General features: G+C 44.3%; 1 protein-coding gene across 1 annotated transcript in view; it reads left to right on the top strand.

Moving 5' to 3' along the window:
- The window catches only part of mtss1lb (MTSS I-BAR domain containing 2b), a 65517-nt gene extending 54268 nt beyond the window's left edge, over positions 1–11249 (top strand). The window contains exons 5-12 of the mRNA XM_070830959.1: positions 3359–3516; positions 4118–4225; positions 4329–4426; positions 5595–5874; positions 6100–6174; positions 8901–9083; positions 9790–9955; positions 10369–11249. Of these exons, the coding sequence (XP_070687060.1) occupies positions 3359–3516; positions 4118–4225; positions 4329–4426; positions 5595–5874; positions 6100–6174; positions 8901–9083; positions 9790–9955; positions 10369–11249 (1949 nt within the window). The remainder of the gene's footprint in view (positions 1–3358; positions 3517–4117; positions 4226–4328; positions 4427–5594; positions 5875–6099; positions 6175–8900; positions 9084–9789; positions 9956–10368) is intronic.
- The last annotated feature ends 1096 nt before the right edge of the window (positions 11250–12345 follow it).

The raw sequence follows: 12345 nt of genomic DNA, 5'->3' as shown, positions 1-12345 counted from the left end.
CGTACATACATACATAATACATTTGGTGAAAGTGAAACAGTGAAACAGTGCAGTGTCCTTAGCTGTTATGTTTGTGATTGTCTGGTTAGCCACGTCAGTGCTGATGCTTGGTGGTATTATTATTTCTAATTTAGTTTTTGGTTGCAGCCGTGTTATTTTGCTCCAATTTGTGGCACTTTGGTTGTCTTGTGATTGCTTCCTTGTACTAACCTTAACAATGAGTTCTGCTATTTCTGCTCTCTCTTTCTCTCCCCCCTTTTCTCTCTCTGTCCCCCCCCTTTCTCTGTCCTTATTTTGCTTCCTTCTTGCTGTCTCCCCTTCTCACTGCTACCGTCTCTCTCTGTCCCCCCCCCCCTCTCCCTGTGGTATCTGTCCCCCTGTAATAGAGATACAGGGTAAGTATCAGCCTATCGCTCGCCACAGCTCTGCCACATCACCTCCTGTTGTAGTCACAATCCCAACTTTCTCCTGCAGATCTCCACACAAGCATGTATCACTAGTGGTTATCACTACATTAACTAGAGTTCCCATGGAAACATTTCTGTGAATATTAGGCACTTGTTTTACAACATGAAATGAAAGTTGACTTCAGGGCAACAGAGAGAGTCTTGTAAACAGGGCTGGATTCATCTATCAGGGCTGGAATTAGCTGTGGGCCCCTATTTTAATCCACTTTCTCCACATGTATTGGAGGAGTTATTACTTTGTGGTAACTTGATTAAGCCTGAATTTATTTCATGAAATGCACCACATAAGTACACTGCAAATCAAACTAACAGTAGAAAGTTATTTTAACACATATCTCTGGTCTTCACAGACCACATTACGCTCTATCTACCTGTGAAGCCGTGTCAAAATATTTGTTTTTAACAATCTACAGCTCAGAGCTCGATAACTGCTGAAAATCATTGTTTTTGTAATGTTTTTCTGAGTCCCAATGTGTGTAGGAGTGTCATTTTCAGATACGAGGGTTGTAGATAACAGCAGGTAATCCTCTGTTCGGCCTTGTGTCACTCATACTGTGTAGACTAATGCAAAAAAGGAAGAAGTTTCCCTCTGATCCTTCAGATCAGATATTTTAGAAGTGTAACTGAAGTATTAGTATGCCAGTCATAGCTTACAGGATGTGAGCTTGGCTGCAAAACAGTGGGCAGCCATGAGCAGTGCACACAGGCATGCTGCAATGACCACAAGACAGTGATTTATTTCTCTGCTGACCAAATAATGTTTGGTAAGTGAAGTCACTGAGCAGCTACAGTAGCCTGGGTATAAGTGCAAAACAGCAAATAAACATGAAATGTAACGTGCTGGGTCAAAAGTTTACAATGAATAATAGAATAATAATCTAATTACATTTTTTTGAATCTATAAATAATTAAAAATCATTTGAGGGCAAAAATTCAGAAAAGAATGTTTTATTAATTTAATGTATTAATCTGTGTTACGTAAGAAACAAGTCTCTAAAGACTGGAGTATGCAGGAATGTTTCATTTGAGGGTTAAACATGCTTTTGTGGTGCATGTAATGCTTACAATTAATGTAAAATTAATTATATTACCACAAACTAAGTGCCAAACGTTAAACCCGAAGCTGAGGGTGTGGGCCCTCGGGTTAGCTGCACACTTTGTCCACTGGGTTATCCAGCCTCGCTTGTAATAGACATCAGTCTATCAACATGACAGCTCCACTTAATGCATCAAAACGCTTCTGGGAACATGATTTCTACGGGGTTTTTTGGTGTCATAATCATTGACAGGAAGTATTGTAATAGATATAAAACATTTGAAAAGACTAAATGAAAAAAACTTTTTTTCTCCATTGAAAAATATGAGACCAGCTGCCGTTAGTGCTCCTGTGAATTTTTTTGAAAACTAGTTGAAAAACCTGCAGTTCCTAAAGATGATTCACTTCAGCTTTTGTCCCTCAGGGACAGATTAGAGTTCAGCTTCTATAGTTTTGTAGTTGTTGGAGTCTCACTCCCAACAGTGCATGATTTAATTTAACTTCTTCTTCCTTGACTCCTGCATGACTCCTGTAGCTGCTACTGTTAGCTTTGTTGTCACACCGCAGGCTTTCATTCTGCTCTCATGTTACCTCTTCTCCTGCTCCTTCATTCCATCTCCGTGACCAAAGACGTCTCTGCTCACATTTTGCATGCTGTAACTCTACAAAGACTCATTTCATGGGATTTTTCTGTTAACAGTTGATAGGATTCAGATTTTCTACACTGCACTTTACGCACCTATACGTTGTACCTTTTGTCATCAAGTGCTGAACTTTTAAGACGGATCACATTTGTGTCTTGGCTCTGTACTGTCATTATTATTAGATTGGATGTGGACTGACACAGTGACAGAGAGAGCAAAATATGTACATGATCACACATTGTGATCAACTTTTTAGAAATACATTTACATTTCAACACAAGGATAGAAGTTTGGGTGTCTCCCCCAAAAACTGTGATAAAACTACCACATAAGACATATGCTGTACATGTTAAGTATCTCTAACACTGATCAGATGTCACTGTAAGACCGAAGCAGTCGTACCGCTCTATTATTTAAAGCTGCTATAATGACTATCTTATATTATCAAGGCATCGAATTATTATGTGCAATGTGGAAAGAATTTCTCATCCACACAGTCCACACAGGAGAATCATCCCCTCAGTTCTGTGGAGTATTTTAGTATTTTCTGAGTCATTGTTTTCTTTTTAATGGCTCGCAACTTTACAGTTTTGTTTTCACGCTCCCCGCTCTCATCAGTTATCGACTAGCTGGTAAACATAGTGAAACATTTAGCAGCTAAATAGCCGGACCAAAAAAACCTAAAAGAGCTTTTTAAAATTTATTTTATTCTATTTTATTTTTGCTGCACTATGTAAACCGTCCTTGGGTTTCTGGAAAGGCGCTACATAAACCCAAGCAGCTATTATTGTTATTATTATTACTGATAATAATACACATTCGATATCATTATAGTATAATGACTAATATAAGTTTCAGAAGAGATTCCACATAAAAGTTACAACAGATACAGAGCCAGCATATCAAACAAGGTGCTGCTGCTTACTTTGTCTCACTCAGTCTACATTTCATAATGTATGCCACTGGTCTAATGGAGCAGTGCATTATGGGAAGCAGAGGCCGGTGGAGAGACAATCCATCAAGGCCATATTGTGTCTCACACTATCTGTGCACCATCCTCCACTGGTGAAAACCTCTTTTTCCATCATACCTTCTAACCACCATCCTCTACGTCCGCTCTGTATCACTCTATGTCATATCTGACTTGTCATGTCTGACATCCATGTCATATTTCTTCTCCTCTCACCGTCAATATGTCCTCCCCACCCCAGGGCGAGGGGACCTGCAGCCTCAGCTGGACAGCGCCATGCAGGATGTGACTGACATGTGCCTGTTGATGGAGGAGACAGAGAAGCAGGCGGTGCGCCGGGCCCTCGTGGAGGAGAGGGGTCGCTTCTGCACCTTCATTGGCTTCCTTCAGCCTGTGGTGGTGAGGAAATACAGATGGAGTGGTGGCGATAGATGTAGTTAAATGAAACTATGGGTGCTTTTCGTTACACTAATGCGTCTCAGCTTCTCACAGCAAGGGTGCGAGAGAGATGTGAGGAGGAGGAGGAGGAGGAGCTGAAGGACACCTGCGCCTCCTCTCTCCTCGTTTCCTTGAGCTGAATTTAAGGAACTGAAATGTCCTCCATGATGGCGAAGGGGAAGCGATTTCTGGGTCATGGGAGGAGAGAGGAGGCGAGGAAGCATAAATTAGCGTAATGAAAAGCACCCTGTGTTTGCCTTGATATTTACTAAACCAAACAGGCACTATAAAGTGAACTGTGTGATGCAACTGGATGCAACTCAGGAATAATGGATGAATTATGGTTATTATACAATTAACAAAAATAAGTAATGACAGAAATCAAGCAATATGACTCAAATTAATATGACAGCATTTCTTTTTGTCATGTCTGACTGCTTCTGGTGTTGTTTACCGTGTCACTGCACTGCAGTCATGATGTGTTTTGGAAAAATGGTCTGATTGGAAGACAGGGAGGTCAGCAGGAAGTTAGAGCCCTTGCCTCGTCTTGTTTTTTTTTTAGAACGGGGAGATTGCCATGTTGGGAGAGATCACCCACCTCCAGGCCATCATTGATGACCTCACTGTGCTGACCACCGATCCTCACAAACTGCCCCCAGCTAGTGAACAGGTGCAGCACACACACACACACACACACACATGCAGAATACAAGAAGGAAGAAGCTGAGGAGCAAAACCTCTAAACCCTCTCTTTGTCTCTTTGCCTCTCTCAGGTGATAAAGGATCTGAAGGGCTCAGATTACAGCTGGTCCTATCAGACCCCCCCTTCATCCCCGAGCAGCTCTGGCTCCCGCAAGAGCAGCATGTGCAGGTACTCACACGCAAATACACACATATACACACAGACATAACCAGCAGCTTGCCTTATAAACTGTCGGAGTATTCGAAAGAGGAGCCATTAGTGTCACTGTGACCGTCAGTCTGTCCTTGTGTGTCTCCGTCCATCACTACCGTTTGTCCAATCACCCCCTGTTTAGTGAAATCTCCAAAGAAATGAACCACATCCTTAAGACAGAGAACCACTGTGTAGAAGTATGACTTTTCCCTATGAAGCTTTATGAGCTACAAATTATAGAATTTTGGTAAAAACTATTATCGGCATTTGCTTAATCTCTGCTTTCTTTAGCTGTGAATTCATACAATACCTGGAATTCAGAATCTGTGAATAACAAAATGAATACTACAAAAAGAATACTGCAAGCTAAAAATGGATTTTTGTAGTTCTTTGTCTGAAAACAAAATCACTTGGTGTGTGTGTGTGTGTGTGTGTGTACCAGTGTCTGATTCTACATGCCATACACTCACAGTCGCCCTGAAGGGGAAGCTCTAAGGCATGCAAGATCACAGCCTTTTGCCTGCAGTGTTTATTGTGTGTGTGTGTGTGTGTGTGTGTGTGTGTGCGCCCTGTATCCTCATATGCTTACACACTCTTTGTCTACCCCTCCTGCCCCCCCCCTCCCTCCCCCCCTTCCTTTCTCTTACCACCACCAACATTCTCTGCGCTTGCCTCTCCTCCCACTTGTCTGTCTTATTTTTTGTGTCTTGTTTGTGTGCACTCGTGATTTGCCCTCTTTCTCTCCTGCGGGGTGTCTGGTTACCCGGTTTCCTTTCCTTTCGGGGTCTCTGCTCTGTTTTAACCGCGGGTTTTTGCTAACCTGCCAAACGAACAATTTTCTCTGAACTACTCAACTCTTGAACTTCACCTCACCATGTGAACCAATCACAAAATCCTCCAATGCATCCTCTAATCATCAATTTATCATTTTCGCCAATAACCAACCCTTCATATCTTGCAAATTTTGTTTTACCTTCCTCTTCCTAAATCAAACCATCCCTGCAATCATGCTCTCTTCCTCTAAATACTGTCCCCTTACTGCACATTGGCATCCATCACCTTGATCTGCTCCTCACACTCCTCACCCTTCCATCACTCCATCTTCCCCTGCTCTTCTGCACCTTTCCCCGCCGCCCTCCTGCAGCAGCGTCAACAGCGCCCACAGTAGTGCCTCCCGTTCGTCAGGGGGAGGCGGTAGTGGTGGTATTGGTGGCGGTGGTGGAGGTTCCCAGCCCCACTCGCCCACCTCATCCTCCTCCTCCTATCGCTACCGCAGCAGCCTGCCGCACCAGCCTCCACCACCGGGGGGCATCGCCGCGCACCGCCTCAGCAGCGTCTCCTCCCACGATTCGGGCTTCGTGTCCCAGGATGCCAACATCTACTCCAAGCCCCCCTCGCCCATGCCCTCAGACATCACTAGCCAGGTACAAATGCCTCACGCACACACTAAGATAAACACGCAAATTCATGCACACAAGCTCAAAGGTAGTTTGGTAATGTTGTCCAGTCATACCACTGACTTCTTTTGGAAATCAACCAGGTTTAGTTCACCTCACTGGCACCTGCAGATTGTATTGGAAAAAAAATTGATCGGTTTTTGACAAATTCATGAGCAAAGCTTTGTGTTTTTCTCTCTGTTTCTGCTGCAGAAGTCATCCAGCTCAGCATCGTCAGAGGCCTCCGAAACATGCCAGTCAGTCAGTGAATGCAGCTCCCCCACCACTGTAAGTACTCGAATTCATACAGCATACTGGATGTCCTCAGCAGTTTAACACTCGCACAAAATCACCAGTTAAATGCAACTGAAGTGTGGCACAAAAAGAAAAGAACAGGTACAATTTATCTTCATAAATTCAGGGTAGTAGGGGCAGTGTGTTTATTTCACAAGAGAAGCCAATAAATAAACACAACTGTTAAATTATTGAATTGCGTCCATATTAAGTTTAAACCCCTTTGCTATTTGGTCAGAATATGGTGTCAGATGGTGATGGTGTCTATTCTGCTGTACAGTAGGTTCGCAGATATAACTTCATTCAACAATGAATTACATTTTTTGTGTTTTCTGGTGGCAGTAGTGAACAAGACTATACTTAATTTGTGGTAAAATGGAACTATTGTTGCAACAACTATAACGACTGCGGAGGTATGATATGATATAGAACAGAATTAGGGCAAAATTGCTGTTTGAAATGATAGGTTACACTCGCTAAGCCAGCAGGCGCTGTGCTTAAGAGTTTAATGGATTTTTGAAAACAGTGGGAGACTTTCATGGTCTCACAAACCTGCAACAACACAGACAGAAGCTCTCTGGGGGCTTAATGGGCTCTCCTGCAGTGAATGTTTTTCAGTGGTACAGTATCAAGCATCTACTCAAACACCACTGACTTACTTTAAATTTTTTAATTATTAAAAATGAAATGAAATTATTAATTATTAAATTAAATTATTGTATTTTCCTCACCTGCTCATGTTTTGTGTTTTGGTGTATTTCGGTGGTTCTCTGCAGTGGTAGGACAGGTTGGCGCAGTTGACTGTGACTGGCAATGCAGCAACTGGGATTTTAAGATTTACAGCCTTTTAAGGTCTATCATACCCCCACTCACCAGCTCAGACCAGGTCAACAGTGGTGCACAGAATACGTACATTCTGTGCTCCTTTCACCAAACACTCACATAAAACATGTTTGATTCATGCAGCATCTATCTACCTCAACAGCTTGCCTATATGGCTGCCATCCCTTTCACTTAATTAACACACTTTACAGCCATCTGATGGCATTAAGTGTGTGATCCATCTCTGATGTGAGTGACACACATTGTCAAGATGGATTACATGCCCCCGATCTACTGCTGACCTTAATTAAATCGTGCACAACCACTGTGAGGCTGCAGCAAAACAGTCACTCAAACTTCACTTAGTATTATTCAAATTATCAGGAAGTCTGAGATGATGAATCCTATTGACACAGTCAGTTCCACGAAAAATCACAAGAACTTCTTTTACATCTCTGAAACTCCTCAGTTTCAACAGGGCACCAGACACGTCAAACAACACCAGTGGAACTGCCTGCAACAAAAGCAGAGCTACCAGTAACTGTAACTGTTCTGTGTGTTGGTTTAGTTTCATTTCTGTAACCACCTCATTGGAGTAGGTGGTACCTGGATAATCATTGAAGTTAAAGAAAACAGTTATTTATTGGGCTGCCAATGATGTGCAGCTTCACATTGTTCCCTGCACTTTGATTCACAAGAGTAGCACCCAAAGGGCGAGGGGGGGCTGTAATGGCCTCATTAGGGCTCAAAGGCTAACTCCCTGGTTATGCAAATGCACATCCGGTGAACTTCCCCACCTCTGATAAAGAGCAGAGCACCACTGCTTCGTTAAACCTTTCTGCCAGGGACCATCCGAGACTGACGAGACATCCAGAACAATTCCACAAGAAGTTACTATGTGCTATAGTCTACTGCTGCACTGAAGTGGTGACTGTCAGATCAAATCCATCAGAGTTTTAGATGCATGCTTGAGGCTGCTTTAACACATCCCATGACCTTTTAACATAAATATGTAGAGTAGCTGTGGAATGTAGACTTTCAAGGCTTCACTGACTTAGAGCTTAGACTAATTACACTTAGTTTGCATATAGAGTCATTTTGATGCAGAAGCATTTGTTCCTGCTCCTCTGTTTCATGCCGTGACTATTGTAGGTGTGTGAATACATGTGTTGCTTTTCTTCTCCTGTGTTTGGCCCAGTGGTCCCCCACCACAACTGGCTGCCTCTCGCTCTCTCTCTCTCTCTCTCTCTCTGTCTCCGTCTTTTTCTTTCTCTGATGGCGTGACTATGTCTCTCATCCCGCAGTTTGGCACGTCCTTCGCTACCTTCCGCCCCGCTCTCTCTCACTCTGGCTCCACCAGGCCTCTCTCTGTCATTCTTCCTGTTCCTGCGTCCCCACCCTATAACCCCGGATGCAGCTCCTCCTCTCCCACATCAAAGGTTCCTATCTGGAAGGTTTGTCCTCCATTCGCTTCCAATTCTTCAGTTGCATCTTTTTCTTCTGTTTCTGTTTAATACATTTCAGTTAATGTACAGGGTTTATTTTCATTTAATTTCCATCACCTGATTAACTCATTCATAACCACATTGCTTTGCTTCCTTAAAGTGTTCATCCCCACTTGCTGTGTGTGCATGCACATTCGTTTGGCCTCCCGTCTCACTCACTAGTTTTGCAATCCACCGATTGAAGATTGGACAAAACTAAGCAGGATGTGAAGAATGGAACGCTCAAAAAGGCCCCCGCCCATGTACACCCACGCACACCCACTCCAATCCACATATAAAGGCCCCCTGTCTCTGCACTCAGATGAAGGGCTTCAAACTGCTGGATAGTGGACAAGTCTCTCATGCTAATCCTACCTGCTACTTCCTGTTTATTAATTTGACCCACCTCTTCAGGATTGGTCCAAAGCAGGTCAGTATGAGCAGCCGGTGGCTGCAGCGGCGGTTCAGAGAAGAAAGGAACCTCTCGATAGACTGAGGGAAAACGAGGCATCACCAGGCTCCCAGGGATACGCCGGGCCATCACACCTCGATGACGCACAGAGACCCAGGATGACCCCGGCTACCATTGCTGCTAAGGTAACGCTGGATGATACTGACAGGCAGGGTGAAGTTATAGGAGAGTTACAGCAGGACGAACCAAAGAAGTAGCTTAGGCTTGGTGTGTGGAAGAATATCTTTGTATCTTTGAGTGTGTGTGTGTGCGGCTGAAGACTGATCTGCCAAGAAATACTAAGCCGATGTAGAAGAATACAAACATGCTCGTGCCTTATAGGTTAGAATTGAGTTCAAGTAAACAAAATGCAACAAGCCTGATCTATTTTGGTCTGTGCTAAGTTCAAATAAAACACACAAAGGGGAAGGTCACTCCGGCCTCCGTGTGTCCTCCTTCCACCGCTTGGCCACTTCTTAAAACTTGACATTTTAGGAATTTATGCTTTGGTTTCTATCTCAGCTTTGGAGCGACAGACAAATGTTTCTCCTGCTCCAGCTGACAGGAATTATCGCACATTATCGTAAAAAGAGAGTATATTCATAGATAAATATGAAAGCATGAAATGTCAGCATGTGTAATCATTTTATTTTTTTGTTCTTTTTAATATTCTCTTCAACTGTCGATTATTACCACATTTAGTGTCTATTCTAATATGCTAACGAATGTGAGAGCTCATAAAATGTCTTACACACCCCACATGTAATTACCAAAAGGGCAGAGATAATTCTCCTGAGTCTGAAAGTAGTTCTGAAACCACTGGCTGAGCATCATTCCAATGTTTGTTCTCAGCATGGAGAGGAGGTTTCTCCAGCAGCCAGTGACTTGGCCATGGTGCTGACCAGGGGTCTGAGTATGGAGCAGCAGAAAAGCAGCAGAGACTCCCTGCAGTACTCCAGTGGCTACAGCACAGAAACTACAACCCCATCCTGCTCTGAGGACACAATTCCTTCACAAGGTGAAACTCTAATCCGTTTGTCCTAAAGAGCCCGCACTTATTACATTTCTCCTGGCCACATTCATCATCCTATATCTTGTAAAACCTCAGGAAAGTCAGCCTGTCAGTTATTATGAAATATCAATATTTACAAGCTCTATGGAAAGTCAGCTTTTACTTTTACTATTATCCATTTAATTATTCAAGCAGGAGAACATATGACGGGTATATTCTGACAGCAGCTGGCAGATGACAATATAAAGATGAAACTGAATGATATTGAAAGTGTTCCTGCGTCATAAAGCTGACTGTCAATAATGTGATCGCAGTACATAGTCTGTCCTCTCTGTTGTGATGGCAATTCTTCTCTCAATCGCTTCTCTTAAAATGTCATCATTACCTCCTAATTTACCTCCCCTTTCCCCCCACATTAGGTTCAGATTATGACTGCTACTCAGTGAACGGTGATGCTGAAGGTCCTGATGGGCAGACAGAGTTCGACAAGTCCTCCACCATTCCTCGTCACTCTAACATCGCCCAGAATTACCGACGCATGATCCAGACCAAGAGGCCAGCCAGCACAGCCGGGCTACCCAGTGGGGTTCTTGGTCCCGGCACTCATGGGATACCAGGACAACCTGGTGGAGCTGGTGGAGGTGGAGCAGGTACTCCAGGCACTGCCACCATCCGCCGAACCCCGTCTACCAAGCCTGGCGTGAGGCGCACACTGTCCAACGCGGGGCCTATCCCCATCCGACCACCCATTGTGCCTGTCAAAACTCCCACTGTCCCCGGAGACTCGCATTCACCTGGTGCAGGTGGGTACGCAGGTGGAGCGCACACGGGTGGCGTGCCGGTGCGCGTGGGCAGTGAAGAGTGTGTATTCTTCACTGGAGTCGAGGACGCACAGGGAGCGCTTGATTATGTGAAGGCTTCACCGAAGCGCCTCAGCCTGCCTAACACCGCCTGGGGATCAGGGGCGGCGTTGGAGGTGTATGCCCAGCAGCACGGGGGCCTTGCAATGGGAACGGGCTCAGGGGCTGGATCAGAGGAGGATCAGATGATCGCGGCCAATCGGCACAGCCTAGTGGAGAAGATTGGCGAGTTGGTAGCCAGTGCGCACGCTCTTGGAGAGGGGCAGTTTCCTTTCCCTGCCCTCCCCGATGATCCAGCCCTGCCACCAACCGGCCCCACCGACACTCAGACAGGGACAGAGGGGGCAGAAGGGTCCGGTGACATGTTGACCACCATCAGGAGAGGAGTCCGCCTTCGCAAGACCGTCTCCAATGACCGCTCAGCACCGCGCATCTTGTGATTGGAGGAGAAGCAGGAAGAAGATGATAGTTGTCAGCCAATAGGGAGTCAGGTGTTGGTGTGGCACAACCCAACCACCTAGTACATACACAAAAACTTAACCATGTAGGGGACAGCTATTAAATAACAGAAGATGAATGAAAACAAAAACATACACAAAAAATAAGTTTAAAGACATCATTAGAGTAAATGATATAATGATATATATATGATGATAATAATAACATTAATAATGTTAACCCATGCTGACAATTAAAAGTTAAATACTGAATATTGACAGGCTCCTCGTTGGCCACTATAACTAGTGTGTGTTGGACGCATGTTTGTCTTCTCTACACCTTCACCGAGGGACAGAAAGACTGGCAGGAAAAACAGATGAGATTTTTAAAAAAAAAAAGCAAAGAAAGAGAGAAAGACTGGGTTCTGTTTGCCAACTTACGCCCTTCCCCATCATCTTGTCTAACTAACGAGACTGTCTAATACCAGATGAAAGACTGATGACTTCAGGAGGGGCCAGTGGAGGCAAGAGAGAGGGGGGGTCAGAGTGCCATGTGACCAGCTGGATTTGAACACAGGCTGTCTCAGCAGCAACATACTGTACTTGTTAGCCCACTGAACTGAAGCTTTGGTATTAGCACGGGGAGCTAACAAGCCAGAGGGCTCCTCTGGTTCATCCTAATGTAAAAGAGTCTTAAAAAATATTGTTGGCATTGAACCGTGCTAGTGCCCCCTTCCCCTCTCTCTCTGCCTGTAGTGTGTGTGCGTTCATGTGCATGTGAGCAAATGTGATATATGAGCGTGTGTTCACGTGTGATTGATGTGTGTGTGTGTGTGTGTGTGTGTGTGTGAGGGGGGTGGGTAGAGCTCTGCTGCAGGACAGCTGGTTACCCAATGAGGGCAGGGCTTTTCTCCTGTGTGTTGTGCGTGTATTTTCTTGTTTATATCGTGACGTCATTTACCTTGTTACCACTGTACGAGAAGTTACGAGAAGTAATCCAGGCGTATAGATATATTCATATATATTTTCTAGAACCAGAGAGAAAATGTTAAATCAGAAATGGAGCAATAAATGTGTTTTATTTTCTTGTTTCCATGAA

The sequence above is a fragment of the Pempheris klunzingeri genome, chromosome 1 (assembly GCF_042242105.1).
Source record: "Pempheris klunzingeri isolate RE-2024b chromosome 1, fPemKlu1.hap1, whole genome shotgun sequence".
Classification (NCBI taxonomy): Eukaryota; Metazoa; Chordata; class Actinopteri; order Acropomatiformes; family Pempheridae; genus Pempheris; species Pempheris klunzingeri.
Note: the sequence above shows the minus strand (reverse complement) of the source record. Positions and strands in the feature narration are given on the sequence as shown.